The 27,283-nt window shown below is 41.6% G+C and overlaps 1 protein-coding gene across 2 annotated transcripts in view; it reads right to left on the bottom strand.

Moving 5' to 3' along the window:
• Positions 1-732: 732 nt before the first annotated feature.
• ABCB1 (ATP binding cassette subfamily B member 1) overlaps positions 733-27,283 on the bottom strand; it is a 112,136-nt gene continuing 85,585 nt past the window's right edge. For both annotated transcript variants that reach the window (XM_022588333.3, XM_089917743.1), the window contains 7 exons: positions 25,927-26,027; positions 24,532-24,672; positions 21,707-21,863; positions 21,018-21,215; positions 13,144-13,350; positions 9,571-9,717; positions 733-8,775 (listed from right to left, as the gene is read on the bottom strand). In XM_022588333.3, coding sequence (XP_022444041.3) covers positions 8,572-8,775; positions 9,571-9,717; positions 13,144-13,350; positions 21,018-21,215; positions 21,707-21,863; positions 24,532-24,672; positions 25,927-26,027 — 1,155 coding nt within the window. In that variant the 3' untranslated portion in view covers positions 733-8,571. The remainder of the gene's footprint in view (positions 8,776-9,570; positions 9,718-13,143; positions 13,351-21,017; positions 21,216-21,706; positions 21,864-24,531; positions 24,673-25,926; positions 26,028-27,283) is intronic.

The raw sequence follows: 27,283 nt of genomic DNA, 5'->3' as shown, positions 1-27,283 counted from the left end.
GTTATCAATTGGTTTAAAATAATGTTTTTTTTGATCCCTTATGGTTCTGCAGATTGGGCTCAGCTGGGTGGTTCTCATCTCATGAGCGTACAGTCAGATACTGGCTGGGGCTGCAGTCATCTGAAGGCTTGACTGGGCTGGATGTCTGAGATACCCACTCACGTGCCTGGGATTTGATACTGGCTGTGGGCTGGGGGCTCTGCTGAGTCAAGTCATGTGGCCTTCCCATGTAACTCAGGCTGCTTCTTATGGCACAGTGGCTGGGTTCTGAGAGGGAGGGGTAAAACACTCCCAAACTCCAATTTGTCAGGCAGGGCTCCCAGAGGTAGCAGGCCAGAGTGTCTCATGCCACTCTCCGCCTTGATCAGCCAGCTCCAACCACAACAACCTTCCTTCTGTACTTCAAATCCTTTTGGAACAGGCTGTTTCCTCCACCTGAAATGCTGTCCCTTCATCCCTATGTCCTGTCTTCCACACTCATACCATTTCCTGGGTAACTCCTTCTCATTTTTCAGATTTTAGCCCAAATTACTATAACTTTAAGAGCAGCAATTTTTTTTTCTTGGCCACGCCATGTGGCTTGCAGGATCTTAGTTCCCTGATCCGGGATCGAACCCGTACCCCCTGCAGTGGAAGCGCAGAGTCCTAACCGCTGGACTGCCAGATAATTCCAAGAGCAGCAAGTCTCTAAGTAGTTTCACCATATGATTCTCCTATTTCTCTTTTAACTTTTTCTTGTTAAATAATCATAGACTCATAGGAAGTTGCAAAAATTGTAGAGTCCTGTGTACCCTTCATCCAGCTTCCCTGAATGACAGCAGGTAGTAACTATAATACAAAATCAAACGCAGGACGTTGGCATTGGTATAATACTGTTATCAGCCTACTCTAATTTCTTAAAAACATTTTTTTCTTTTACAAAATTATGGACACAATTCCCATACAGTTTTCCCTTTCATTTGGTAGAGTAGGTAAAGGTGGGTCACAGGTCTTATGGTAAAGATGAACTCCCTTCCCTATTTTTTATGCAGAACTGTATGGCCTTAGATAAGAATACTGTTAATATATCTTATATTAACAAATGACTTTTCAGATGTTAATTTTTGATAAAGCAAAATTGACCCAGAGGAAAGTACATACTAGATAAAAAAAAAAAAAAAATTGGCCAAAGAACAGACACTGAACCTCGAGTATATACCAAGGATGTTGCCAGACAAAAGAGCAAAGTGATGCAAAGACATAATCCTTTCCTCAAAAGGTTCACAAATTAGAAGCAGGCATCTGAAATGAAGATGTGAGTAAGAAAAATTAATCAAAAAGACCTCTTATTGTTGAGACCTGGTAACAAGTGGCTGCTTTTTATGTCATGAAACAGAAACACACTTTGGCCTGAATTCAGAAGTTCGTTCTGGTGAACAAAATCACCATCATTGTTTAGAGTTGGACAGAGCTGGAGAATCGCAGGATGGAACTAAGAAAATAAAAGTTGAATTCAAGCAAACAGCACACAGGGGACCCATCTGTGTTTAGTTAGTACCCAAGGGCCACACTTTTCAAGATCTTCTACTATGATGTCACCTTCAAGCCATATGAACACATCATCTTCCTCCTAAGAGCTCCTCACCTCCATCAATGTTACAGCATTTTCCTATAGCCAATTTTTTTTCCTCCCTCTACCTTTCACATCTAGACTATGGATATTTCTCACAGCCACCCGTCCTTCCCTCTTTTCGTTAGCCCAACTCAGAGCCTCATTAGACTCCTTTTTTAAAAAATAAAATAAAATAAAAGCATTATATTTAGCTTCCCTGATTTGAAGCCTGTATCAGTTTCCCAAGGCTACTGTAACCAATTACCACAAATTTGACGGCTTAACATGGAAAACAGTATGGAAGTTACCAAAAAAATTAAAAACAGGACTACCACATGATCCAGCAATTCCACTTCTGGGTATATATCTGAAGGAAACGAAATCAGCACTGCACGCTCACTGCCACATTATTCACAGTAGCCAAAATTTGGAAACAATCTAAGTATCCATCAAAGTATGACTGGATAAAGAAAATGTGGTATATACATACAGTGGAATACTGTTCAGCCCTAAAAAGAAGGAAATCCTGCATTTGTGGCAACACGAATGAACCTGGAGGGCATTATGCTACGTGAAATAAGCCAGGCAGAGAAAGACACATTTTTTGGTAGAAACTTTAGGACATTCTGTATGTGTATATGATCTTATCATCTGCAAAGACAACTTTACTTCTTCCTTTCTGATTTGAATGCCATTTTTTTTTTCTTGCCTGATTACTCTGGCTAGAATGCCCAATACTATGTTGACTAGGAGTCAGGAGTGGGGACACTTATTTCATTCCTGATCTTAGAGGAAAAGCTTTCAACCTTTCACCAATGAGTATGCTGTTAGCTGTAGGCTTACAATATATGGCCTTTATTGTGTTAAGGTATATTCCCTATATAATCCATTTGTTGAAAGTTTTTATCATGAAAGGATGTTGTATTTTGTCAAATTCTTTTCTGCATCTATTGAGATGATCTCATTTTTATTTTTCATTTTATTAATTTTATTTAATAAAATTAATTTATTAATAAATTATTGATTTGCATATGTTGAACCATCCTTGCATCCCAGGGATAAAGCCCCCTTGATCATGCTGTATGATCCTTCTAATGTGCAGTTAAATCCAGTTTGTTAGCATTTTATCAAGAATTTTTGCATCAATATTCATCACAGATATTTGTCTGTTGTTTCCATGTAATGTTCTTACTTGGCTTTTTAATCAGGACAATGCTGGCCTTGTAAAATGACTTTGGAAGTGGTCCCTCCTATTCAATTTTTTGGAAGAGTTTGAGAAAGATTGGTGTTATTCTTCTTTAAATGTTTGGTAGAATTCACCAGTGAAACCATCTGGCCCTGGGTTTTTCTTTGTTGGGAGGTTTGGTTTACTGACTTAATCTCCTTACTCATTATTGGTCTATTCAGATTTTTGACTTCTTCATGATTCAGTCTTGGTATGGTATGTTTCTAAGAATTTATCAGTTTGTTTTTATCCAATTTTTTGGTGTATAACTGTTTATAGTAGTCTCTTATGAACCTTTCTATTTCTGTGCCATCAGTTGTAATTTCTCCTCTTTCATTTCCAATTTTATTTGATTTCTCTGTTTTTCTTTCTAGCTAGTTTTGTCAATATTGCTTATCTTTTCAAAAAAAAGTTTTTATTTTCATTTTTCTTTTCTTTTGTTTTTCTAGTCTTTATTTATTTCTGTTCTGATCTTATTTCCTTTCTGCTGATAACTTTGGTCTTAGTTTATTTTTCTTTTCCTAGTTTCTTGAAGTGTAAACGTAGCTTTTCTGAGATCTTTCTTGTTTCTTAACGTAGGCATTTATCTCCATAAACTTCCCTCTTAAAACATCTTTTGCTGCATCTCATAGGTTTTGGTATGTTGTGTTTCCATCTTCATTTGCTTCAAGATATTTTTTAAAATTTCCCCTTTGTTTTCTTCCTTAACCCATTGGTTGTTCAGGAGTGTTTAATTTCCATATTATTGTTAGTTTTCCAACTTTCCTCCTGTCATTGATTTTAGGTTTCTATCACTGTGGTTGAAAAAGATACTTGGTATCATTTTAATCTTCTTAAATTTACTAACACTTGCTTTGTGACTTATCATATGACCTCTCCTGGAGAATTTTACATGTGCACTTGAGAAGCACGTGTATTCTGCTGCTGTTGGGTGGAATGTTCCCTACATGTCTGCTAATCCATTTGGTCTAAAGTGTAGTCCAGATCCAACATTTCTTTGTTGATGATCCCTTTATTGTTGAAAGTAGGATACCGAAGTCCCCTACTATTACAGTATTGTTGTCTACTTCTCACTTCAGATCTCTTAGTATTTGCTGAATATATTTAGGTGCTCCAATGTTGGGCACATATATATTCACAACTGTGATATCTTCTTGATGAATTGACTCCTTTATCATTATATAATGACCTTCTTTGTCTCTTGTTATTGTTTTTGGCTTTAAGTCTATTTTCTCTGATATAAGTATAGCTAGCTCTGTTCTCTTTTGGTTTCTACTTGCATGGAGTATCTTTTTCATGCCTTCACTTTGAGCCTATGTGTGCCCTTAAAGTTAAAGCAAGTCTCTTGTAGTCGGCATATAATTGGGTCTTATCCAGCCACTCTATGCCTTTTAATTGGAGAATTTAATCAACATACGTTTACAGTAATTATTGATAGGTAATGACTTCTTAGTGCTATCTTGTTAATTGCTTTCTGGCTATTTTGTAGTTCCCTTTTTCCTTTCTTCCTCTCTTGCTGCCTTCCTTTGTGAATTGATGATTTTCCATAGTGGTATGCTCTGATTCTCTTCTCTTTTGTGAATCTGCTACAGGGTTTTGCTTTGTGGTTACCATGAAGCTTACATAAAACATCTTACAGATATAATAGTTTATTTTACACTGATAACAACTTTGCATACAAAAACTCTAACCTTTTACTCCCCCTTTTTATGTTTTGATGTCACAATTTACCTCTTTTTAAAAAAAATTATTTATTTTTGGCTGTGTTGGGTCTTTGTTGCTGCATGTGGGCTTTCTCTAGTTGCGGCGAGCGGGGGCTACTCTTCTTTGTGGTGCGCGGGCTTCTCATTGTGGTGTCTTCTCTTGTTGCGGAGCACGGGCTCTAGGCATGCAGGCTTCAGTAGCTGTGGCACGCAGGCTTCAGTAGTTGTGGTGCACGGGCTCACTAGTTGTGGCACACGAGCTTAGTTGCTCCACGGCATGTGGGATCTTCCCAGACCCGGGCTTGAACCCATGTCCCCTCCACTGGCAGGCAGGCAGATTCTTAACCACTGCGCCACCAGGGAAGTCCACAATTTACCTCTTTATATTGGGTATTTATTAATAAATTGTAGCTATAGCTATTATTAATACCCTTGTCCTTTAACCTATATACTGTCCTATAACTTTTAATACAGCACCATATGACAGTATCAGAGTATTTTGAAGTTGGCTACGTGTTACTAATTAGCATCCTTTCATTACAGCTTGAAGAACTCCTGTCAGCATTTCTTGTAAGGCAGGTCTTGTGGTGGTGAATTCTGTCAGCTTCTGTTTGTCTGAGAAAGTCTCTCTCCTTTGTTTATGAAGGACAACTTTGCTGGACAGAGAATTCTTGACTGGCAGGGCTTTTTTTTTTTCTTTCCTTTCAGCACTTTGAATGTATCACCCCACTCTCTCCTGGCCTGTCGGATTTCTGCTGAGAAATCCACTGATAGCCTTATGCAGGTTCTTTTGAAAGTTATAAGCTTTTTCCCTCTCTTGATGCTTTTAAGATTCCTTGTTTTAGATTTTTAACAGTTTTATTATAACGTGTATTGGAGAGGATCTCTCTAGGTTGATTTTGTTGGGTGGCCTACCAGCTTCGTGAATTTGGAGATCTAAATCTCTGCCCAGGTCTGGAAAAAATTCTTAGCCACTATTTCTTTAAATAAGCTTTCTGTCCTCTCTTCTCCTTCCAGAACACCAATAATTCACAAATTGGTTCTTTGGATAGTACTGTATATATCATGTAGGCTTTCTCATTCTCTTCCATTCTTTTTTCTTTGTTCTCTCCTCTGACTAGGTAACTTCAAAGTTCTTCTCTTCTGTCTTCTGACTGACCTATTCTGCTACTTTTTACATGTGTACTTGAGAAGCACGTGTATTCTGCTGCTGTTGGGTGGAATGTTCCCTATATGTCTGCTAATCCATTTGGTCTAAAGTGTAGTCCAGATCCAACATTTCTTTGTTGATGATCCCTTTATTGTTGAAAGGAGGATACCGAAGTCCCCTACTATTATAGTATTGTTGTCTACTTCTCACTTCAGATCTCTTAGTATTTGCTGAATATATTTAGGTGCTACTGATGCTCTTTATTATATTTTTCGTTTCATTCACTGTATTCTTCAGATTCAGAATTTGTTGGGTTCCTTTTAATATTTTCTATCTCTTTGTCAAATTTCTCATTTTGTTTGTGTACTGTTTTTCTAATTTTGTTGACTTGTCTGTGTTTTCTTTGAACTCACAGAGTTTCCTTAGAACGGCATATTTGAATTCACTAAGAGAAAAATCACAGATCTCCATGTCTTGGGTTAGTTACTGGAAGATTATTGTGACCCTTTGGTGGTGTCATGTTTCCTTGATTTTTCATATTCCTTGAAGTTCTGCATTGCTGTCTTCCCATTTGAAGTTAAAGTCACCTCCTCCTGTCTTTATTAACTGGCTTCAGGAGAGAAGTATCTTCCATCAGCCCTGCTAGTGATCCTGAGGCTTTCTCAGGCCTTCTCTGGTTACACCTGATCCACACTTCTTGCTCCCTCTTGTGGCAGAATCCTTAAGCTTATATGCCTCCCCTTGATCTGCAATGCACCAAACCATGTATTGGCTGCCTCCCTTTTTTCAAAGGTGGCCCTAAAGCTCATTTGTGGCTTCTCCCTGGCCTGCAGATTCAAGCCTGCATTCTTTGTGTGCTTGAATATCACTCACCATCTGCCGGACCCTGCTCTCACCACTGCTGCTGGGAGCACACACAGGGAGCCAGCCACAGGGTCAGGGGGTTTGTGTGGGTGAGGCATACTGAGCACTGGGGACACCCGTGCGCCCGCTGGAGGATCTGCAGGTGAGGGCAGGCTTCTTGAATGTGGTTAGCAGGCTCTGTGCCCCTTTAACACCCTCTGAGGGAGCTACGTGCCATTCTCCGTCTCTTCCTGCCTCTCAGTCATGCAGTTCATGTTTCAGTACTCTGGATGTGGGGAGAGAGAAAGGAGCTCCTTTGGCAGCCTCCTGTGAGCCACATGTCACTCACAAGCTCTCACTTTCCCTGAGAGAAATCACAGGCTGAGATCTCTCTTGGCCCTAAGCTGTGTCCCCTTGGGGGGAGGGATGGTGCAAGTCAGGACAAGCTGTTCCTCTCATCCTCTCAATGCTTCCAAACTTCGAGGTTTTTTTGCTCCAAAGGTGTGCTGGAACTTCTCATCTGGAAACCAGGACTTGTACAAAGGCTCTATGGTCTGTGGGTGATTGTCTTAGACAGTGTTTTCCAGGGGCTCCTGGACCAAGGCCAAGGGGCGCTGGAGCCAGTTCACAGGCTACTGCAGGGTCCACAGCCAGGACCCAGGTCTTTATCCCTATTAGTTGACTCACGGGGAAGCAAGACTCCTCTTAGGTCCCTTGGCATATGATGCTGGATCCCACAACTCCCAAAAAGGTACTTTTGTCTGTGCTTGGATGCCAAATTATGTCCTTGAGGGAGAAACAAAGGATGTCTTATTCCGCCATGGGGCTCATGTTACCCCTCAAGGGTTTGTTGTTTTAATCTACATTTCTTTGAGAGTGTGCACTTTCTTTCTCCTCAATTTCTTCTTCGGGATTTACTGGACCATGTCCTCTGCCAATTCTTCCTTGGAGGTGATGGCATTTTCTTCCTTTTAAAATTCTTTAGATAGTAACAGTACCAATTATTTATAATAAATATGGCAAATACTGCTCCCAGCTTGTGACTCTCAATCATGTTTATAATGCTTTTTGGCTTGTCTTTTTATAGTCAGAGTATCATTTTCTGGTGATATTCTCCTTTTTCGTCATGTTTTCATGATGATGTATTTAAACTTATGGCACATTTTAATCACCTGCCACCAGAAGGATCAACTTTGGAAGAGACCAATTACTGGGGAAAGTGATGCATTATCAAAACAGAAAAAGAACTGTATTTTTAAAAATGCAAAAGTATTAAAATCCTGGGAGAGCCCTTTATAAGAGCAATGCAAGATATTCAATGTACATCAGAGTATACACTTCACAACTGTCCATCCTCTGCCCCATCTCAGCCCCTGAAATCCTGTATTGATCTATGTGGTTGGTTTGACAGCCAGCATAAAATGGAAATGCAAGAATCAGCAGGATCAAGTCCAAGAAGAATGAAGCCAGATGGCTTTGTAGAACCCAACGTGAAAAGACATGTACAATAGGAATTATTACACTGTTTAACCATTCTTACAAAAATTAATGAGAATTTTTAAAGAAGTCCTTTTTTTAAAGTGCAGAAATGATCTTCAGTAGTCCAACTGGGAGACGACAGATTTACAGGCACTTTAGACAAGATGACTCCAGTCATATAAAAGTTTAGTTTTATTATAGGCACTTTACGCAAACGTTCAGTACTTTTTGCTACTTCTATAATCTTTTAGCAAGGTAGTCAGTTACAGTCTGAATGAGAAAATAGAAACAAAAATTATACACTTTATTAACAGAATCTACTTTGAATGATTCTATAAATTTTATAATGCAATTAAAACCATTACTTTTCTCCAATTGATGCTGTTTCTTTCTGTTCCTTCAATTATAGTCTCTGAAGACTCTGAACTGGGTGGAATGATCTTCCACTGAAGCAGGAAATGTTAAATAAGTAACTCTACATAGTCTTCCCAGGAAGTGCTCACTTTTTCAATTTTGATTAAATGCCATATTTTAACACAAATATTAGGCAATATTTAATAGCTCATATGGTCACAGTTCGCTAGCGCTTTGCTCCAGCCTGGACACTGACCATGGAGAAGTAGATGCCTCTCTGTGCCAGCAGCTGCTGATGTGTGCCGTGCTCCCTGACTTTGCCGTTCTCAATCACCACTATCAAGTCTGCATTCTGAATGGTGGACAGGCGGTGAGCGATGACGATGCAGGTGCGCCCTTCTTGGGCTTTGTCCAGGGCTTCTTGGACAACCTGTTCAATAATCACACAAATTAACTCTGATCATAATAATCCGCTCCCTTGAATTTCTCCTCCATAACAAGCCTCACAATTAATTTCTCCAACGATACGTGCTTCTTTAACAGTGGTGTCAATGGAATATAACATAGATTTTACAAAGCAAGGGATCTGTCGTATCAGAAGAATACTGAATCCTAATTTGGTTTATCTCAGAGTTATGACTGTAAATACAGCCTATGCAATCATTTAGAAGCACTCAGTAGTGTCCCCAGCCTTGTGGCATCCTTCTGGTCTAGCACTACAGTAAATACAGGAAGCCTGAGCACAGGCCAAACACAGCCTCCTTGAATTTTGGTATTTTTAAGATTAAAAAAAAAAACTCAGAATGAGTTTATCTTTCAGGCACCTGAACACTCCACTTCTTCTCAAACTGAGAACAATTGCTAGTGTTTACCTTCGAGTACAGCCAGCTTTTAACACTGTCCTGTGCTTCCACTTTTTTATATAGTTGTTGAGGAGATGCTGCCAGTAGAAATGGGACTATGGCTCCTGAATGCAGCTTCTTAGATCAATACAAAGTGATCCGGGGTTGACTTTTGGAGCACAAGCGTTGTAAGACTAACCTGCCTTGTTTCATCTTAGTTCTCTTGAATGACAGCTACCGAAAGTGTTTAAATTCCACTGAAAGTAACAAAACTCAGTATCTGGCTGAATTGTGTTCTCTACTGTAGAAGACAGAAGCGTAAATTTAAAACCTTTTAAGGGACAACTGCTTCAAGTGTGAATGAGTCCATGTTAAATTCTTACCTTTTCACTTTCTGTATCCAGAGCTGATGTAGCTTCATCCAGAAGCAATATACGAGGCTGTCTAACGAGGGCACGAGCTATCGCAATGCGCTGCTTCTGGCCACCAGAGAGCTGAGTTCCTTTGTCTCCTACTCTGGTGTTATATTTCTGTAAATAGGGTTTTGTTATGATGAAGAGTAGAACTGATAAAGTTCTGAAATAGAGTGTGCTTGCAGAAAATAGGATAACCACTTCCACATACACAAAAAAGTTTAGGTTCAGAAGCTAAGAATGGGTTGAAGGAGAGTTAAACAACAAAAACATAGCTCTGAATGGCAGGATTAACCTCTCTTCTTGAAGACAGACGTTTGGGTCTTAAAAGTTATGCTTTAGTGTAGACAAGTCAACATATTTACGAGGAAGATGACTGTTGCAATGTGAGGCTCTTCCAGCCTTCTGGTTTCATTGCATTTGGGACAAAGATTGGTAGGAGGAAGGAAATTTGATTTTAACAGGCTATGCATAATAAAATAATCGAAACTCATTTTATTTATAACCAGCAGGTGATGCTCTCTGCATTATTTTAAAGTGAGGAAGGACGCAAGAGGGAGGGGATATGGGATGTATGTATACGTATAGCCGATTCACTTTGTTATAGAGCAGAAACTAACACACCATTGTAAAGCAATTATATGCCAATAAAGATGTTAAAAAAAATAAAATGTCGATTATGATAATATCGTTTTAAAAAAAATAAAGTGAGGAAGGGAAGAAATTCTTGGGATGCTAGCCTTTTGTTGTCTGTTTTTATAAGACTATCTCTAAAGCTTCAACAATTTTAATGGATGCTAAGAAACTCTATTCGATATCTAACTTGAAAAGCTGAAATCTCCTGATTGACTTTTGTTTTCAGAGTTCTCCTGAAATTTTTCACATATTGTTTCCCAGAGCAGATAATGCTCACTAAGTATCCAATGTGACAATAGGACAGGAATTAATAGGGTATGTAGGGGAGAGCAGAAATGTAATGTGTAACCTAAAAAAACCATATTATCTTTTTATTTTCAGGTCCTTGCCAGGCTGAAATGTTAGTCAAACTGTGGGCTCTGATTCTGACATCCAGAGTTTGACTTTAAAATTCATGTTCCACTTCCTACACTGTTGGTGGGAATGTTAAGCTGGTGCAGCCACTATGCAAAACAGTATGGCGGTTCTTCAGAAAACTAAAAATAGAATTACCGTATGATCCAGCAATCCCACTCCTGGGCATATATCCAGACAAAACTATAACTCAAAAAGATACATGCACCCCTATGTTCACAGCAGCACTATTCACAATAGCAAGACATGGAAGCAACCTAGATGTCCATCGACAGATGAATAAAGAAGATGTGGTACACATATACAATGGAATATTACTCAGCCATAAAAAAGAACAAAATAATGCCATTTGCAGCAACATGGATGCAACTAGAGATTATCATACTAAGTGAAGTAAGTCAGAAAGAGAAAGACAAATACCATTATGATATCACTTATACATTTCCGGAATCTAAAATATGACACAAATGAACCTGTCTACGAAACAGAAACAGACTCATAGACATAGAGAATAGACTTGTGGTTGCCAAGGGGGAAGTGGGGAGGGGAGGGACGGAGTGGGAGGCTGGGGTTAGCAGATGTAAGCTATTATATATGGAATGGATACACAACAAGGTCCTACTGTATGGCACAGAGAACTATATTCAGTATCCTATGATAAAGCATAATGAAAAAGAATATTAAAAAAAGAATGTGTGTGTATATATATATATATATATATATATATATATATGGCTGAATCACTTTGCTGTATAGCACAAATTAACACAACATTGTAAATCAACTATCCTTCAATTTAAAAAAAATTCATTCTATGTAGGATTGCCTGTTTTTACTTGCTATTTCTGGCAACCTTAGTTCTATGGCACTCAACACAGAGCTCTCCACCTGCAGGTGGAGTAAGCGAGCCCAGGGGAGGTGCCGGCAGATGCTTGGGACTGGCCCAGCCCAGAGCTGCAGCCACCAGGGAGGCTAGAGCACTGGAGCGAGTCCCATGAGGGTGCAGAGGTTGCCAGGCTGCACTGCCACAGTATCGACCCTGTTGAGGCAGATAAAGGCAGGGCTGTACCCCTGAGAGGAGGAAACTAGACCAGCCCCCTGCAAGGTGAGGTAAATCCTAGTGCGAACCACTCAGGTGAAGAAGTAGGTCCTTGGACAGAAAATAGGACTTAAGTGGTTTTGCCTTCTCTTTCCAGGTCTAGACATTGAGGAAGAGACTTATGATGTCTACAAGTGTGCTCCGTAGACAGAGCCCAGAGCCCAGAAAGGTAGGTCCCGGTGGCAGACAAAAGTGAGAGGGGCAAGGTATATTTCATAAGCTAGATAATAATTACTCTCTGTATTTGCTTTTGTTAACCCCTAGCCCAGTGGTTCTCACACTTTACCTGCATCAGCATCACCTGGGATATTAAAACACAGATTGCTAGACCCTACCTCCAAGTTTCTGATTCAGTAGGTCTGGGGTCAGGCCTGAAAATCTGCATTTCTTACAAGATCCCAGGTGACGCTGATGTTCTGGCCCACGCCCAGACTTTGAGAACACTGACCTCGCCATGAGTAAAGGGAATTAAAGTTACATGCTTTAAATGTTCTAGGGCCAATTATCCACAGATGGGCTAGAAGGTTAAAGGAGGGGAGTGGACAACGCCTCTTCCCTGGAGCCTATGATGTGTGGTGACAGCAGGTATCCAAAGAAGAGCCTCCAGAAAAGGAAATCTTGGGAGAGGGTTGGGGCCATAAGGCATTGCCATCTTTCCCCATGAGGAGAGGACCTTCTCCGCCAGTTTCAGGCTACTGAGCTTTATTTTTTAGGGGGGCACTTCCTTAAAATAAAGAACATAACTTATAATAATGGGGGGTGGGTGGGTTAGAGAAGATAGGTCTAGATTGCAATGCAAAATACAGGACCTAAGAGGCTTAAGAGAGGGCAAGAGGTTCCATTTACCTAACTTCCTAGGAGGAATTCAGAAGGCATCTGTGGGACAACAGCCCAGGGAAGGTTTCAATAATCAGCCCTACAAGCAGAGGTTGGGGCGCATGGAATGTGCAATGGGGAGAGATGACACTCCAATGGCTCAGCCTTACTCAGAGCCTTCTTTCTGGCAGGGGCCAGTTCCCTGGCCTGGCCTGACTCCACAGAGGGAGGTTTGAGGCTTGGGGGAGAGCGGCAAGGAGGCGGAAGGAAGGAAGGTTGGGAGAGAAATGGTGGGGGAGGGTCACTCTTGCTTCTGTGGGCCCTGCACCCAGACTTGGAAGGAAAGGCCTCCCAGGCATATGTATTTTTTGGTCAGGCTGCTCACAGGGAGTGAGTCGGGTGATCAGGTAAACATCGCATCCACTGGGGATGGGAAGTGCAGGCAGATGCTTGTATACAGGTGGACGTGTGTTGTAGCTGCTCATTTCACCTTTGGGATCCAGCCCTTTTGAAGTCACAAGCATAGGCCAGGGGGGCTGCCACAGGCTCCCAGGCACCTTATTTGGAGAGAGACTTACATCAGGCAGCGTCTCGACGAAGGGGTGTATGTTGGCCTCCTTGGCTGCCTGCACGATCTCCTCCTGTGACACGACCCGGCTGTTGTCTCCGTAGGCGATGTTCTCGCCGATGCTGCAGTCAAACAGGACGGGCTCCTGGGACACGATGCCCATGTGTGCTCGGAGCCACTGGACATTCAGGTGCTTTATTTCCTTGCCGTCAATTAGCTGAAAACAAGAGATCACAGATCATCTTCAGAACCAGCACATTTTTTGAATTTAGCAAAATTAATATCGTTATTTCATACATTAAGACTGCCAAGTTATTATGAGACTTTTGTTGTTGTTTTCAGTTTGGATTGTCAAGGTTAACTGAATAAGGTCATAATTGTATGCTTTGAGGAACCATCATATTTCTTCTGTTTCAACCCTATGCATGTGGTAGGCAGAATAATGCACCTCTCCTCCATCCAAGACATCCATGTTCTCGTTCATGAAACCTGCGAATGTTATTCACAAGTGTAGATGGAATTACGATGTAAGGTTGCTCGTCAGCTGATCTCAAAATGTCGAGGTTACCTTAGATTATCCAGGTGGACCCAACATAATCATAAGGGTCCTTAACTGTGCAAGAGGGGGGCAGGAGAGTGTGTATCAAGTGGAGCAATATGAGAAAGACTCAACCGGTCACTGCCGGCTTTGAAGATGCAGGAAGGGGCCACGGGCTAGAAAAGGTAAGAAAGCACATTCTCCCCTAGAGCCTTCAGAAGGCACAGAGCCCTGCTGACACTGTGACTTTAGCCCAGTGAGATCCACTTTGGACATATGACCTCCAGAATTTGTAAGATAAATTTGTGTCGTTTCATCCCACTAAATTTGCTGTCATTTGTTATAGCTGCCACAGGAAACTAATAAAATGCATTCTAATTCTGGGATGTATTCTGGCATCCTTATTCTTACGTACTGATTTTTCACAGGAAAAGCAGCCACCATTAGATTGGAAATAACTAACTGCTATATCGTAGAATAGGTTTGTAGGTCACGTTTCTGATCTGACCTGTTAGTTAGGATCAAGTTTTTGAGGACTTAAATGAAACAGAAGTGAGCGTCGGAAGGTGGCTGTTATATCTCTAAATCGTTGTTGATCTTAGGAATGTGAATTAATGTCTCTTAGTTTCTTTGTGTGTAAACTGGGAATGATAAAGTCAAAGAATTGAGGATTAAATGAAGTCATGTATGAACCCTACTGAGCACAGTGCTGGGCACAGGGTATGTGAAGGACTGTCTGCGATTTGGATCTGACCCAAAGGAGCTGGAGGGAGAGGCTGCCCTTTCTCTAGTGACCTGTCTCCCCTTGGATTATCCTGCAGAAGCCTGGGGCGTACCCATACAGCCTGGCCGATAATAATCCTTGCTCTGGTGCAGATGTGTCTGCCCCAGAGACCTACTTTGCAAGAGAATGCTGGCATTCAAGTGAGAGCTGTTCATCCTCCCTGAAGAAGACATCAGTGACTCAGCTTTGAGCTTTTATAATAGTGGTGATGAGTATGTCCTGAGCTATATATACACTTTGAATCCCGTGTACCTGGCTGGGTGCCTCTGGGAGACAGCTGGCCAGGGGTAGGGTACAGTCTTTGCTGCAGGAAGACAGCTTCTGTTTGTGAAGCTGGCAGGTGCAAGGATGGATGGAAAACACACCCATGACCTTATTAGTACCAAGCCCGGTTGCCATGGAAACTGTTCCAAGCATCTATGCTCCAGGCTTCCTCACAGTGTTAAGCGAAGGTGGAAAGTAGAGAGTGAAGAGAGGCAGGAAAAACCATACAAGTATGTGGCGAAACAGCAGATCTTGTTAGATGGAACAGTGTGAAAAACGGACGTCTGAGGAAAGAAAAAGTAGTTTTTTAAAAAACTTTTTTCCAGGCTTATACCCCTGGGAGAAAAAATAGACACCATCAAACGAATACAGTCAGACAAATATGATGGATCCCAGCAAGTTTTAATGAGTTTCTCCATCACACTGCATACAAGAAGACGCTTGGGCCTCCTCAGCCCCATGCTACACACAGCAACTGCAAACTATTTAAATCCTGTGTTTGCGAAAGAATCCTTTCCTTAGGGGAAACACGTTTAGAAGACCAAATATAAAAAGATCAACGCAGAGCTTCTTTGGCTGAGGCATGGATGGCCGTCTGAGGGAAGACCAAGGAAGTCCAGGGCGTCAGTGAACACTGCTCAGAAGATACTGGTCCTGGGACTTCCCTGGCGGTCCAGTGGTTAAGACTCTGCACTTCCAATGCAGGGGCTGTAGGTTTGATCCCTGGTTGGGGAACTAAGATCCCACATGCTGTGTGGCACGGCGGGATAAAAAAAAAAAAAAAAAAGAAAAAAAAGATACTGGCCTAAATAAAAACTTAAAGTAACACACTGACAATAACAATGGAAGGCCAAAAAACAAATAAACAAAAACAATGAAAGCCTAAATTAAAATGACAAGCTATCTCTATTCTAAACTTAAATCTACTACCTGATTTCAGTAGCACAATCAAATGTTAAATATGTATTATCCTGCTGTATGTATTTACTCTGAAATGGTAATCATAGATAAAATATTGAGCATTGACTATATTATAGGTCCTGTTGTAAGCTCACCTCAGGCCCTCTCTCGTTTAATATTCATGACAACGCTCGCGAGGTAAATGCGAGTTTAATCCCCATTTTACCGATGAGGACATGAGCAGAGCTAAGTCACTTGTGCAAGGTCACACTCTTAGTGACTGAGGGAGCTCAGATCGGACCTACACACTACAGGTTGGATTTTAGCAACACAGTGTCTCAGAATTGAAAAATACTTTCTGTCTTCCCTCAAAAGAGCAATGTCTCCATCTTAGCCCCAGCACCCACTGGGTAATACCCAGACAACAGGCTGCTAACTGTGTCCTAAGGGGGAGAGAGGACTCTGGTGGCAGCGCATAGCATGGGCTGGCAAGGGAAGAAAGGAAAGGTCAGGGGAAGACTCAAACCAGAGTGAGTCTCAGTGAAGCTAATGAACTTAAGATTCAAGGACGCCCATTTGCAGGCAAATGCTGGGAGTTGAACGGTGTTCTGGATGGGAGAGAGCCCAGGTCTTCTGGGTAAGCATTTAGGATAACCTGCCTAAAAAGGAGAGGGACCAGAGTCTTTAAGGTTTCAATATTTTGTTGTGAATTTTTCTCATTTGAAGGAAATATTCACTTTCATATCTAATTGTGTGTTCATAACTTTGTATTCTTTCAAATAGAGTCCCTGAAATTGTACAACTTTCAGGCCCCACCAAACTTGGAAACTCCACTCTCTGAACAATTCCATAGCTTGGTTTTGCAAGACTTGCCACAATTTGATCTAAACCTTTTAAAGTTATCAGATCAGAGGTTCTCCACCTCTGTTGGCATCAGAATCACCTGGGAAAAATCATAAAAATGAAAAGGCTAGGCCCTGACCTTCGTAAATGAGCCGGGGTGGCTGTGTTCTCTATTAGCTCTCTAGGCCATTATGATCCACGCCAGCTTGAGAACCTCCGCTCAGGTCAATGTTTCTCAGAGTGTGATTCGAGGCTCGTTGATGGTCATGAGGATTTCCCGACCTCCTCAGGGTCAAGTCCTTGCTTCAAATGATCATTATGATCAAATGATGCTCAAATGCATAGACTCATTTTTTATGGCAACAAGAACTAATCATAGGACTTCCCTGGCGGTCCAGCAGTTAAGACTCCATGCGCTTCGGGACTTCCCTGGTGGCACAGTGGATAAGACCTCCAAGCTCCCAATGCAGGGGGCCTGGGTTTGATCCCTGGTCAGGGAACTAAATCCCACATGCATGCCACAACTAAGGAGCCTGCATGCCACAACTAAGAAGCCGGCCTGCCACAACTCAGGAGCCCACATGCCACAACTAAGAAGACTGCATGCTGCAACTAAGGAGCTGGCAAGCTGCAGTTAAGGAGCCCACCTGCCACAACTAAGAACCGGTGCAACTAACCAAATAAATAAATAAATAAATATTTTTAAAAAAGACTCCAAGCTTCCACTGCAAGGGGTGTGGGTTCAATCCCTGGTGGGGGAACTAAGATCCTGCATGCCACGAGGTGTGGCGAAAAAAAAAAAAAAGAAAGAAAGAAAGAACTAATCACTAATAACCTATTAACTGAGTTATTCAGGGTCACTAATTGACATTCTTTAACAAAACTTGGCACATTTACTAATGTTTATCGAAGGCACTTCCACTAAGAAGTCTGGCTGCTGTGGAGCACTTGGCAGTATTTCGAAGCTCTAGTGTAAATGCACAGGAGCAGATCATCGTATTCCCTGCAATGGAAGAGGACACTATGTTTTCAGGGCATGATCAGTGTTGTCTTGAGATGGTTACTGTCCTATACACTCAGCATTCATTTCCATATACTTCTGTGTCTGTCCTTCCACATATCAAGGGAGTAGAGGACTAAAAACTGTTTCCCAGGCTCGCTCCTGGTTCTAGAAGTAACTGAGGTTCTACCAGTGAGATGCAGTGTGCAAAATCTGGGAGACAGAGGCCGTGGTAAAGTAACACCTGTGTTTTGGCAGACGGAAGTTTTTACAACACCCAGACTCTGGTCTTGTGTCTTCAGGTTTGGAGCAGCTGTGACACTGGCATAATTTCCTACAACCTCCTGGCCACAGGACCCCAGCTGAGATGCTGTGATTTGAATGTTGGGAGTGCTGACTTTTACTTTTACTTCCACTCTTCCAGCCCTTCCAGTGATTCTGTAAGCACCGAATTCCCCTTACTGAATATCTATCTGCTTGAAATACCCAGAGCAGTTTCTGCTTCCTACACTGAACCATAACTGATACGGTCCATGTTTTAAATTTCGCTCCCCTTGTGCTTATGAACATGGAGAATAATCATTAATTTCTTTACTTTCTTCCTGTCTAATTACTGCACGTATGTTTACCATTGTTGTTTTCAACTCCAACACTATTAACACCAAGTGTTTTTTCCCATTACAGTGACTGTGAGTGTAGTGAGGTGTGTCGGGGGGGGGAATTCTTTTGGTCTTTCCTAAGTGGGTTATAATCAAAAAAGTTTGAGAACCATTACTCTGATTAAATCTGCTGTTTCAGCCGAACTGGCCTATATGCTGCATCGGGAACAAATCAATCAGCCCCAGCTCACGTTATCTCTTTCATCGAACGATGTCTTGATTGCTCACCCTTACAGCTTTATGCAACCAGCTCTAAATATCCCTTAAGAACTAGCTCTAGGCCTATCTTCTTCTTTAATAGAACTCATGGAAGGATATGTCCCATCTCTTCAGTTGAAATCTTTGAGGACAGACACCATCCCCTACAACTCATTAGAGCTCAACATTTAACACACTGCTTAAGAAATGTCTCTTAAGGACCACGATCAGTGTCTGAGAGCTAAAATTTCCTCCTCTGATTGCTTCATGTGTCAGCAAGGTTTTCACTGAGAGTTCTCTGTCCAAACTTTAACCACAAAATTGAAGCATGAAGTCAGAATTCACAGAAGATATAAAACAAGGTAGTACAAATAAGCAACAAAGCGTAAGGACGAACAAAGTTTCCACAACTGTCAAAGAATGGACTGAGTAAAGGCATAGCTGTCTGTGAATACAATAAGAAATATTTATGATAACTGTGACTACCGTGGGGAAGTGAAAAGGGCCCTGGCCTACAGGATGAAAATTCTATTTTCACATCAATCATTAACGCAAGTAGGGCCCATATAGAGCTGGCAGGCATTGGTCTGACTATACAAAGTAGGTGTCCATCCTGGATGGGCAGCGCCCAGGCCCATTCCAGTTGTTAAATATTTTGAATATCACCTCTGAGTCTGACCAGTAACTCAGTGCCTACATAATGAAAATGTTTTCCTCTGAATTCCATTCCTACCTAGTTTGATTCTTTTCCTAGTCCCCATTATAGTCATTTAAAAATCCACTACTCGGGCTTCCCTGGCGGCACAGTGGTTGGGAGTCCGCCTGCCGATGCAGGGGACACGGGTTTGTGCCCCGGTCCGGGAAGATCCCACATGCCGTGGAGCGGCTAAGCCCGTGAGCCATGGCCGCTGAGCCTGCGCGTCCGGAGCCTGCGCTCCGCAACGGGAGAGGCCATAACAGTGAGAGGCCCGCGTACCGCAAAAAAAAAAAAAAATCCACTACTCCCAGGAGTTCCCTGGCAGTCCAGTGGTTAGGACTTCGCACTTTCACTGCCATGGCCCGGGTTCAATCCCTGGTTGGGGAACTAAGATCCCACAAGCTGTGCAGCACGGCCAAAAAATAATAATAGTAATAAAATGTCACTACTCCCTTCAAGACTCCTATCTCATTCCCAGTACCTAAGACAGTCCCTGACAGGAACTCACTGACAGTTTCTTGAATGTTGCATGAATAAATTTGACCCTTCACTTACTCTTTTGTTCAGGAAACAAAAGAGAATCCCTCTATGTTCTTTATCTGTCTCCCAAATTTGTTGATCTCGCTTTTTTTCTTTTTCCTTAGAAGGTGTTTGAATTCCCTCTCTTCATCAATGGTTTTATCTCATCCTCAGCCATAAAAATGTTCAAGATTCCCCATGCTAAGCATCTTCCCTGGGCTCTGCCTCCCCTTTTTTATTTTCCTTTCCTTCTCCTTTGATCTTCTAGCTAGTCTACACTTCGCTCAGTCTCCATTTCCCCTCCTGACCACACCTCAGCCATGCTCAACTGTTTCCTACCACCATCACTTCACTGAGAAGACTGTGAAATGCCAGAAGCAGCCCATTCATTGCCAAATCCTCCCACGTGTTTTCAGTCTCCGTCTTACCCCATCTCTCCATGGCATTTGTCGGTGCCGACTACCTTCTCCTTGTTGAAACCCTTCCCATCGCTGGCGTCCATGTTACTAGTCTCTCTCAGCATCCCTCCTCTGTCTTTCTGGCTTTTTTTCCTGCATCTGCTCATGTAAACTGAGACCTAACCAAGGGAAGGGGGATGGCTGGTAAAAAGGCTGCTTGCAGAGGAAGGCAGAGTAGCAGGGTTGAGGGAAAGGCTGGAGAAGTTGGCTGGGGCAGTGGACACAGCTTGGAGACTATATCTAGGATGTCAGACTTTAAGTGGGACCACTGTTTAAAAGTGTGGAAAGCCATGGCTTATAGTTGAGAATTAAATACATCTAGGCAGGGGTTTCCCTGGCAGTCCAGTGGTTGACACCTTGCCTTCCAGTGTGGGTTCGATCCCTGGTCGGGGAGCTGGGATCCCACATGCCACACGGCCAAAAGGCCAAAGCATGGAACAGAGGTAATATTGTAACAAATTCAATAAAGACTTTGAAAACAGTCCACATCAAAAAAAAAAAAAATCCGAAAAAAAAATACATCTAGGCATTTAGAAGATGAAAAAACTGAAATGAGCTGAATAAGAAAGTGTGCTCAGACCTAGAGATTATAACACTAAGTGAAGTCAGACAGAGAAAGACAAATATCATATAATATCACTTATATGTGCAATCTCAAAAAATAATACAAATGAACTTATTTACAAAACAGAAATAGACTCACAGACATAGAAAGCAAACTTAGGGTTACCAAAGGGGAAACATGGCAGGGAGGAATAAATTATGAGCCTGGGGTTAACATACACACACTACTATATATAAAATAGATAACCAACAAGGACTTACTGTATATGTTCCCTATAGTATAGGGAACTCTACTCGGTATTCTGTAATAACCTATACAGGTAAAGAATCTGAAAATAAATGAATATATGTATATATATATATATATAGCTCAATCACTTTGCTGAGTGATTTACAATACTGTAAATCAACTCCACTCCAATAAATTTTTTTTAAAAAGAAGAAAAAAAAGTGTGCTCACCACTGTTCCAGCCAAGGGGTCGTAGAACCGCTCCAGGAGCTGGACCACCGTGCTTTTCCCACAGCCGCTGCTGCCCACCAGGGCCAGCGTCTGGCCCTTCTTCACCTCGAGGCTCAGCCCCTGAAGCACTGGGATGTCTGGTCGAGTGGGATAGTTGAACACGACTTCATTAAATGTCACATTTCCTTCCACTGTATTCTAAAATCAGAACAATAACAGTAAATTTGATTGCTGCAATCCTGAAAATTCACAACAGCCAACCCTCTCTACCGCTAGGTATCAGAAGGTAGTGAACTTGTACTACAGTCAGGCTTCATTTGTAACTGCTAAAATGTAATACATAAAATCTAAAAGGGTCAGTGTTTTCATAGCATGTCTCACTAACACAATACAAATGTGAAAACTCAAATCTGTTCCCCAAGAATAGGGTAACCTACATATAATAAAACCTGATTAGCAGGATTTGTGTATAAAATGGGCAGTATTTCTACATCCGTGTGGCTTTGTTCTACAAAAGTACTAGACGTTAATGTGTATTACCAGCATTTACTAAAATGAACTAAAATGACAGAGAAACTTTCATTTTATTACCACCAAATAAAAAAAGCACAGATTTTATTAAACTTCCACTTAGAATACTAAAATTCATCAGTTAGGAGCAGATCATATAATCAAAACATCAAACTGACCGGCTTTAGGCCTTCCGTGCTGTAGCTGTCAATCACAGGGGTTTTTTCAATGGCCATGATGACGTGGGCTGCTGACACTTTGGCCTTGGCATAGTCAGGAGCAAATGAACTGGCCTGACCCACAGCCATCGCGCCAAAGACAATGGCTGAGAAAACTCTGCCAATGACAAAGACGAAATGTGCAAAGAGTTAGGACTGCAATGCTAGAAAGGTGACACTCCTACACCCAGAGAGCACTGTCTCAAACAGTCACAACATGTTAGTCAAAAAGTTTCAAAAAAAAAACCAAACACTTTTCCTTATAAGTTCATATCGGTATAACTGACTGATTGTAAACTGACCCCATGTTTCATCTCTCTCTGTGTCCTCACCTTCTTGTAAGTGACTTTGCAGCTCCTCCATTGAAGAAGGAGAATTTGTTTTCCTACCCTTTGAATCTGGGTTGGCCTTGGAATTTGCTTTAGCCAACAGGATGTGGAGGAAGTGATTGTTGCCAGGTCCAAGCCTATGACTCAGGGGGCCGTGCATGTTTCTCTCTCTCCCCGCCACTACCACAAGCCCACCTAGCTGCTGGAGGACAAGGCACAGACAGAAGAGTGCCGTGGGCCCCAGCCAACCAGCCTGTTACCCATTGCACACAAGAGCAAGCCCAGCTGAGATCCACTATGCCCAGATCAGCAGAACTGCCCAGCTAACCCCCAAACTTAAGGGCAAAAATAAATGTTTATTATCGTGTGTCACTGGGGGGTAGTGGGTGGTTGTCATGCAGCGTTATTTGTGGCAATCAATAACGGATATAGGCGTTCTGCTGGATTACATCAGATTCTTAGAAAACCTGTGAACTGTACCACAGAGAGTTCCTTAAAGAGCCAGATATCATGCTGCTTGCAAGATGCATCGACATTCTTTTTTTTTTTTTTGCCCATGCCACACGGCTTGCAGGATCTTAGTTCCCCCACCAGGGATCGAACCCAGGCCACCACACTGAAAGCGCCAGCTCCTAACCACTGGGCCGCCAGGGAATTCCCTGCATCGGCGTTCTTAATCTATGACATGGGAGTCATAGCAGCTGAAAGTTGGGAAGGACTTCACAGAATGTCAAGTCCAGCTCTCAATGCTTGTGCCAGGGCACATCCCCTAAGCTAGCTTCCATCCTTGGTTTTAGGACGGAGGAAGTTTGATTGAGGAACTCTATTGTTAAAAAGTTCCTTTTCAAACCAAGAAAAATGTACATCCTTTTGCATAATACATCCCTTCAAAGTATTGGAATATTATTTTCAAAACCCTTTGCATCTTTGGTAAGTCCCTTCACTTTCAACATTTCAGCTGCCCTTCTCTGGACACGTTTATCAAAATGCCTTTTTAGGGCTTCCCTGGTGGTGCAGTGGCTGAGAGTCCGCCTGCCAATGCAGGGGACGCGGGTTCGTGCCCCGGTCCAGGAAGATCCCACATGCCGCAGATCGGCTGGGCCCGTGAGCCATGGCCGCTGACCCTGCGCGTCTGGAGCCTGTGCTCCACAACGGGAGAGGCCACAGCAGTGAGAGGCCCGCGTACCGCAAAAAAAAAAAAAAAAAAAAAGCCTTTTTAAACAGCGAGTATAATATTAGGAATCTCCCAGAATAATGCCATGAGTCCATCAGGTCCATTCCTTTGGACTCTATTCCTGAGTTAATGTAGCACACAGTGTTTTTTTCTTTTTAATAGCTCTAAATAAATCACACAGATGGTTCATCTTGGTCTTGTTATCATTTAGACCTGTGGAATCTGTTCAAAATGGACTGCTCTTCAGCCAGGTCTCCCCTATCCCTTACTTGGAAGATGGATTTTCTGAATCTGAAAGTCCAAGAGTCGGCAATTTCCATCAATTGAATACCTTAACCTCGGAGTAAAGCCATATATCAGATAATTATCTAATCAAAGCGCCAATGCCAATGGTGCCTGGTTTTGATCCTTTGGTTATAGTTATAAATAGCACCTGCATATCAATTATCAGAAAGATGTTGAGTGGAAATTTTAAATCTTCTGTTGGAGTCATCGTGAGAAAACTGTAATGCACGCACAAGTCAATGTCTAAATAGGATGGAAATATTACACTAACACACATTCCCAGGTTTCGATGATGCTGCTTTAAATGTAAAACTGTATCACCACTAATTATGGTATGGTATCAAAGGGCAGCTCAGCCATCACCAAACCTAGACACTTGGAAAAATTACACGTGTTTTTCACTACCAAACTGCATATTTTAGTATTTTAGAAATATTAGTTAAGTCCAGGTCTCTCTTCTCCTGACCGAGGTACAATTGTCTGCATTCACAGTGATGGAGCAGATACTCCAATCGAGCTTCCTTTGTCATTTCTGCATTTCTCCAGCTCTTACCTTCTAACTGCTTTTCTCTTATGAAAGAAAGCAAATTTATCCTGGAATCTTCCGGGGCTCTCAGAACTCAAGTGCTCCACACTCATTCTTTGGCTGCCCTGTTTAGAAGCCTTTAAAAGGAACCAGGTCCTTGGCCCTGGGTTAGGCTTCTTCCCAAAACACCCAGGCCTTCTGGAAACTCCTCATTGAATCACCACCCCAGCTAGCCATGGATTCAAGAAGGTCAAATGTGTGAGTCAGCGTCGGGGAGAAGGGTAGACACAGATTCCCCAAATGAAATGAGATGCTTCCAGGATAATACACGGAGACTCAGAGGCAAAATGCCATCTTCTGAATCACCAAAATCTCTTCATGACGCTTCACAGTAAGCTTTTCTATCCAGGCATGAGATGTGCGCCTTGGTTTGATTTCTAGAGTTAACTGTAAAGACGACCCCCATACTTACAAGAGAACATCCTGAAAGTCCATGATGCCGTGTGCCACCAAGTAGGCGCCAAAACGGAAACAGCCAGCGTAAGAAAAGTACATCATTGCCTGGGTGATGGAAAACGTGATTCCAAAGATGTGTGCTTTCCTCAGAGAGTTTCTGAAAAGACGACATTCTGAAACTTACTTGACTTTCAATTCTAGGTCCTTAAAACGTACCCTTTCATAGGTTAGCAGTGGGGTATGAAGGTGTAGCAGACCAAAATGGGTTTCGTCTCCAAAACACTAAGTTCGGTCCTCACATCACCACTTGTGAGAATTTAGGAAAACACCTTGTCTCTGAACCTCAGTGTCTTCATCTTTAATGGAGAAGTAACCACACCTCAAAGCATTAAGGTCAAGTTAAAGTAAGCCAAAGACAACAAGAAGAGCTTGTTAGGGATTAATAAATTCCTTCCCTTTCCCCCACCCATGGACATATAATACGTACGTACTCTATAGTAAACATTCGTTCAACACACGTTGACCCAAAACCACAAGCTCGAGGGACCATGAAGGGCCAACACAAAGGAACCAGGCATGTTCTTGCCCTTGGGGACCCAGGAGTCAAGTTGGATTGTTATTTATGCAATGGAAGTACCTTATGAATCATGTGTTAAAGGAAGAAAGGAGAAGCACTAAGCCTCTAGGGGAGTTAGAGAAGGCTCTGCAAAGGAGTTAACATGTGGATTTTCTGATCCACATGGAACTGGGCGATGTGGAGGTGCGAGAGGCTGGTGAGTGGGTTGCCTACTCCTGCTTTAATCAGATCAGCTTCTGCTTTTATCTGTTTCATATACTGGGATTTCAAGTGAATTTTTTTTCATAAAAAAAGACTCTACTCTCATTTTAAAAACTTTGAAAACCCACTGATAAAAGAAGAAAGGAGACTCAGAGAGGATGGGCTTGCTTATGTTCACATCAGTTTTTAGAGCCCTCACTGTGAGTTCATTAAAGGAAGAACAGAAGGTCTGCACGAGAGAAGGGTAAAGAGAAGGAAGGGTGTACCCAGGAAGACCACCCCCTCAGGCTCCACAGATACCTCAAATTTCATGTTCCACAAAAAACTCATTCCCAGTGGGGACATATAATAGCGTCATCATGCAAATGTAGCATCAGAGTCATTCTCAACATCCTCTCTCCCTCCCCTCCCCTCAGTTATCTGCTCCTACAGGCTCTGCCTCAGAGATGTCCCTGCCTTAGGTCAGGTCTTGTGATTCCTCTCTTGGATTAATTATAATTGCTTCCCAATTGGTTCCCTTCTAGAAGTCTCTCCACTTGTTCCCTACCTTCTGGCCAAAGCAATCTTCCTGAAAACAAATCTGGTGATTGAAAAACTTCCCATACTCCCCTCCCACTCTTCAGTGGTTATTACCTGTATGGTACCTGCAAACTCAGGGCATACATATATTCAAACTTCTCCTCCCGAGTCAAAGACACAACAGTTCGGAAGTTTTCTATTGCTTCCGTGGCAATCTGTAACAGAGAATGTCCCGTTACTAAAGGCACCAAGGCCAACAGTGGCAATTAGTTTGAATTCCATATAAGAGATTCATAAAATTAATTTTATTAATAAGTATTATTTACATATTACATATTAAATAATATTTATTATGACTCCTGAGCGTCTTTGCTATAGAAAAGGATACCAAGTGACTTATCAAATCGAGATTTAGGTCTGGAAGGAAGATGGGCTAATTCAAACTCCTCTCTACAGAAAGAGAAACTGAAGCTTCAACAGATGAAGGCCCTTACCTAAAGCCACATGGCTTTACAGTAGCAAAATTTACAGTAGCAAAATTAACCTAAGAACTCCGTATTTTATCTCCATTGCAGTGCCCTTTCTTCTATGATGGTCACATTTTAAGTTTATAATTATTATATACATAAAAGTTATTATAATGTCATTAAATTATAATATTATTAAAATACCTATAAAATGTAATGTTTATATCTTTCTCTGTATAATTGGCATTTGAGACAGCTAAAGAATATTTGGAAAATATTGAAAAGACAGAGAAGGTAATGAAAAGTTACATACTGATGTATTTTGCATAATAGCTTACATGTTGTTATTTTCTAAACTATACCTGTTTAACAAAATTGGGCTCAAGTTCTATGTTTGGCTCCATAGCCTTCTTTTTTACCTTAACAAATAAAGAGACGTTTCAAAGGTCATTAAATATACATTAACAACGGGATGTTTAAAGGGCCACTTCCTACCCCAGCCAGCTAAGCAGTCCTTTACTGCTGAACAGAGCTTTCAATTCTTAGGAAAAATAATGCTGTGATAAACATCTTCATACATAAACGTTTGTCCATATTGAATTCTTTTCTTTTTTTTTTTTGAATTATTTTCTTAGGAGAAGTTCTTAAAAGTTAAATTACTAGGTCAAAGGGAATAAACTACTTTTTAAGGAACACAGCACATATTATCAATTGGTTTTCCAGAAAGTTTCTATCTATATTTTAATTGAATTTAACTTCCAACAAGGCTATTTGACTAGGACAAATACATCCTTTACCACCTTTTGGAGTCTGGGTAAAAGAGCTATGGAAAATACAAAACACATCAGTGTACAAAAGGAGATTTCAGCCTGCATCAGCATGAGACCCTGAGATGCCCTTCTATCTTGTTCTCCTCATCTGTAAAATGAGTAGGATGGACAAGAGGGTCTCTGAAGTCCCTCTTAACTCTAATTCCAAGAGAAATAATTTTTAGAATTGTAAGT

This window comes from Delphinapterus leucas, chromosome 9, assembly GCF_059928025.1.
Source record: "Delphinapterus leucas isolate spDelLeu-1000000601 "Yukka" chromosome 9, BTC_Dleu_Yukka2, whole genome shotgun sequence".
Classification (NCBI taxonomy): domain Eukaryota; kingdom Metazoa; phylum Chordata; class Mammalia; order Artiodactyla; family Monodontidae; genus Delphinapterus; species Delphinapterus leucas.
The sequence above is the reverse complement of the archived record's forward strand: the minus strand, read 5'-3'. Positions and strand labels throughout refer to the sequence as shown.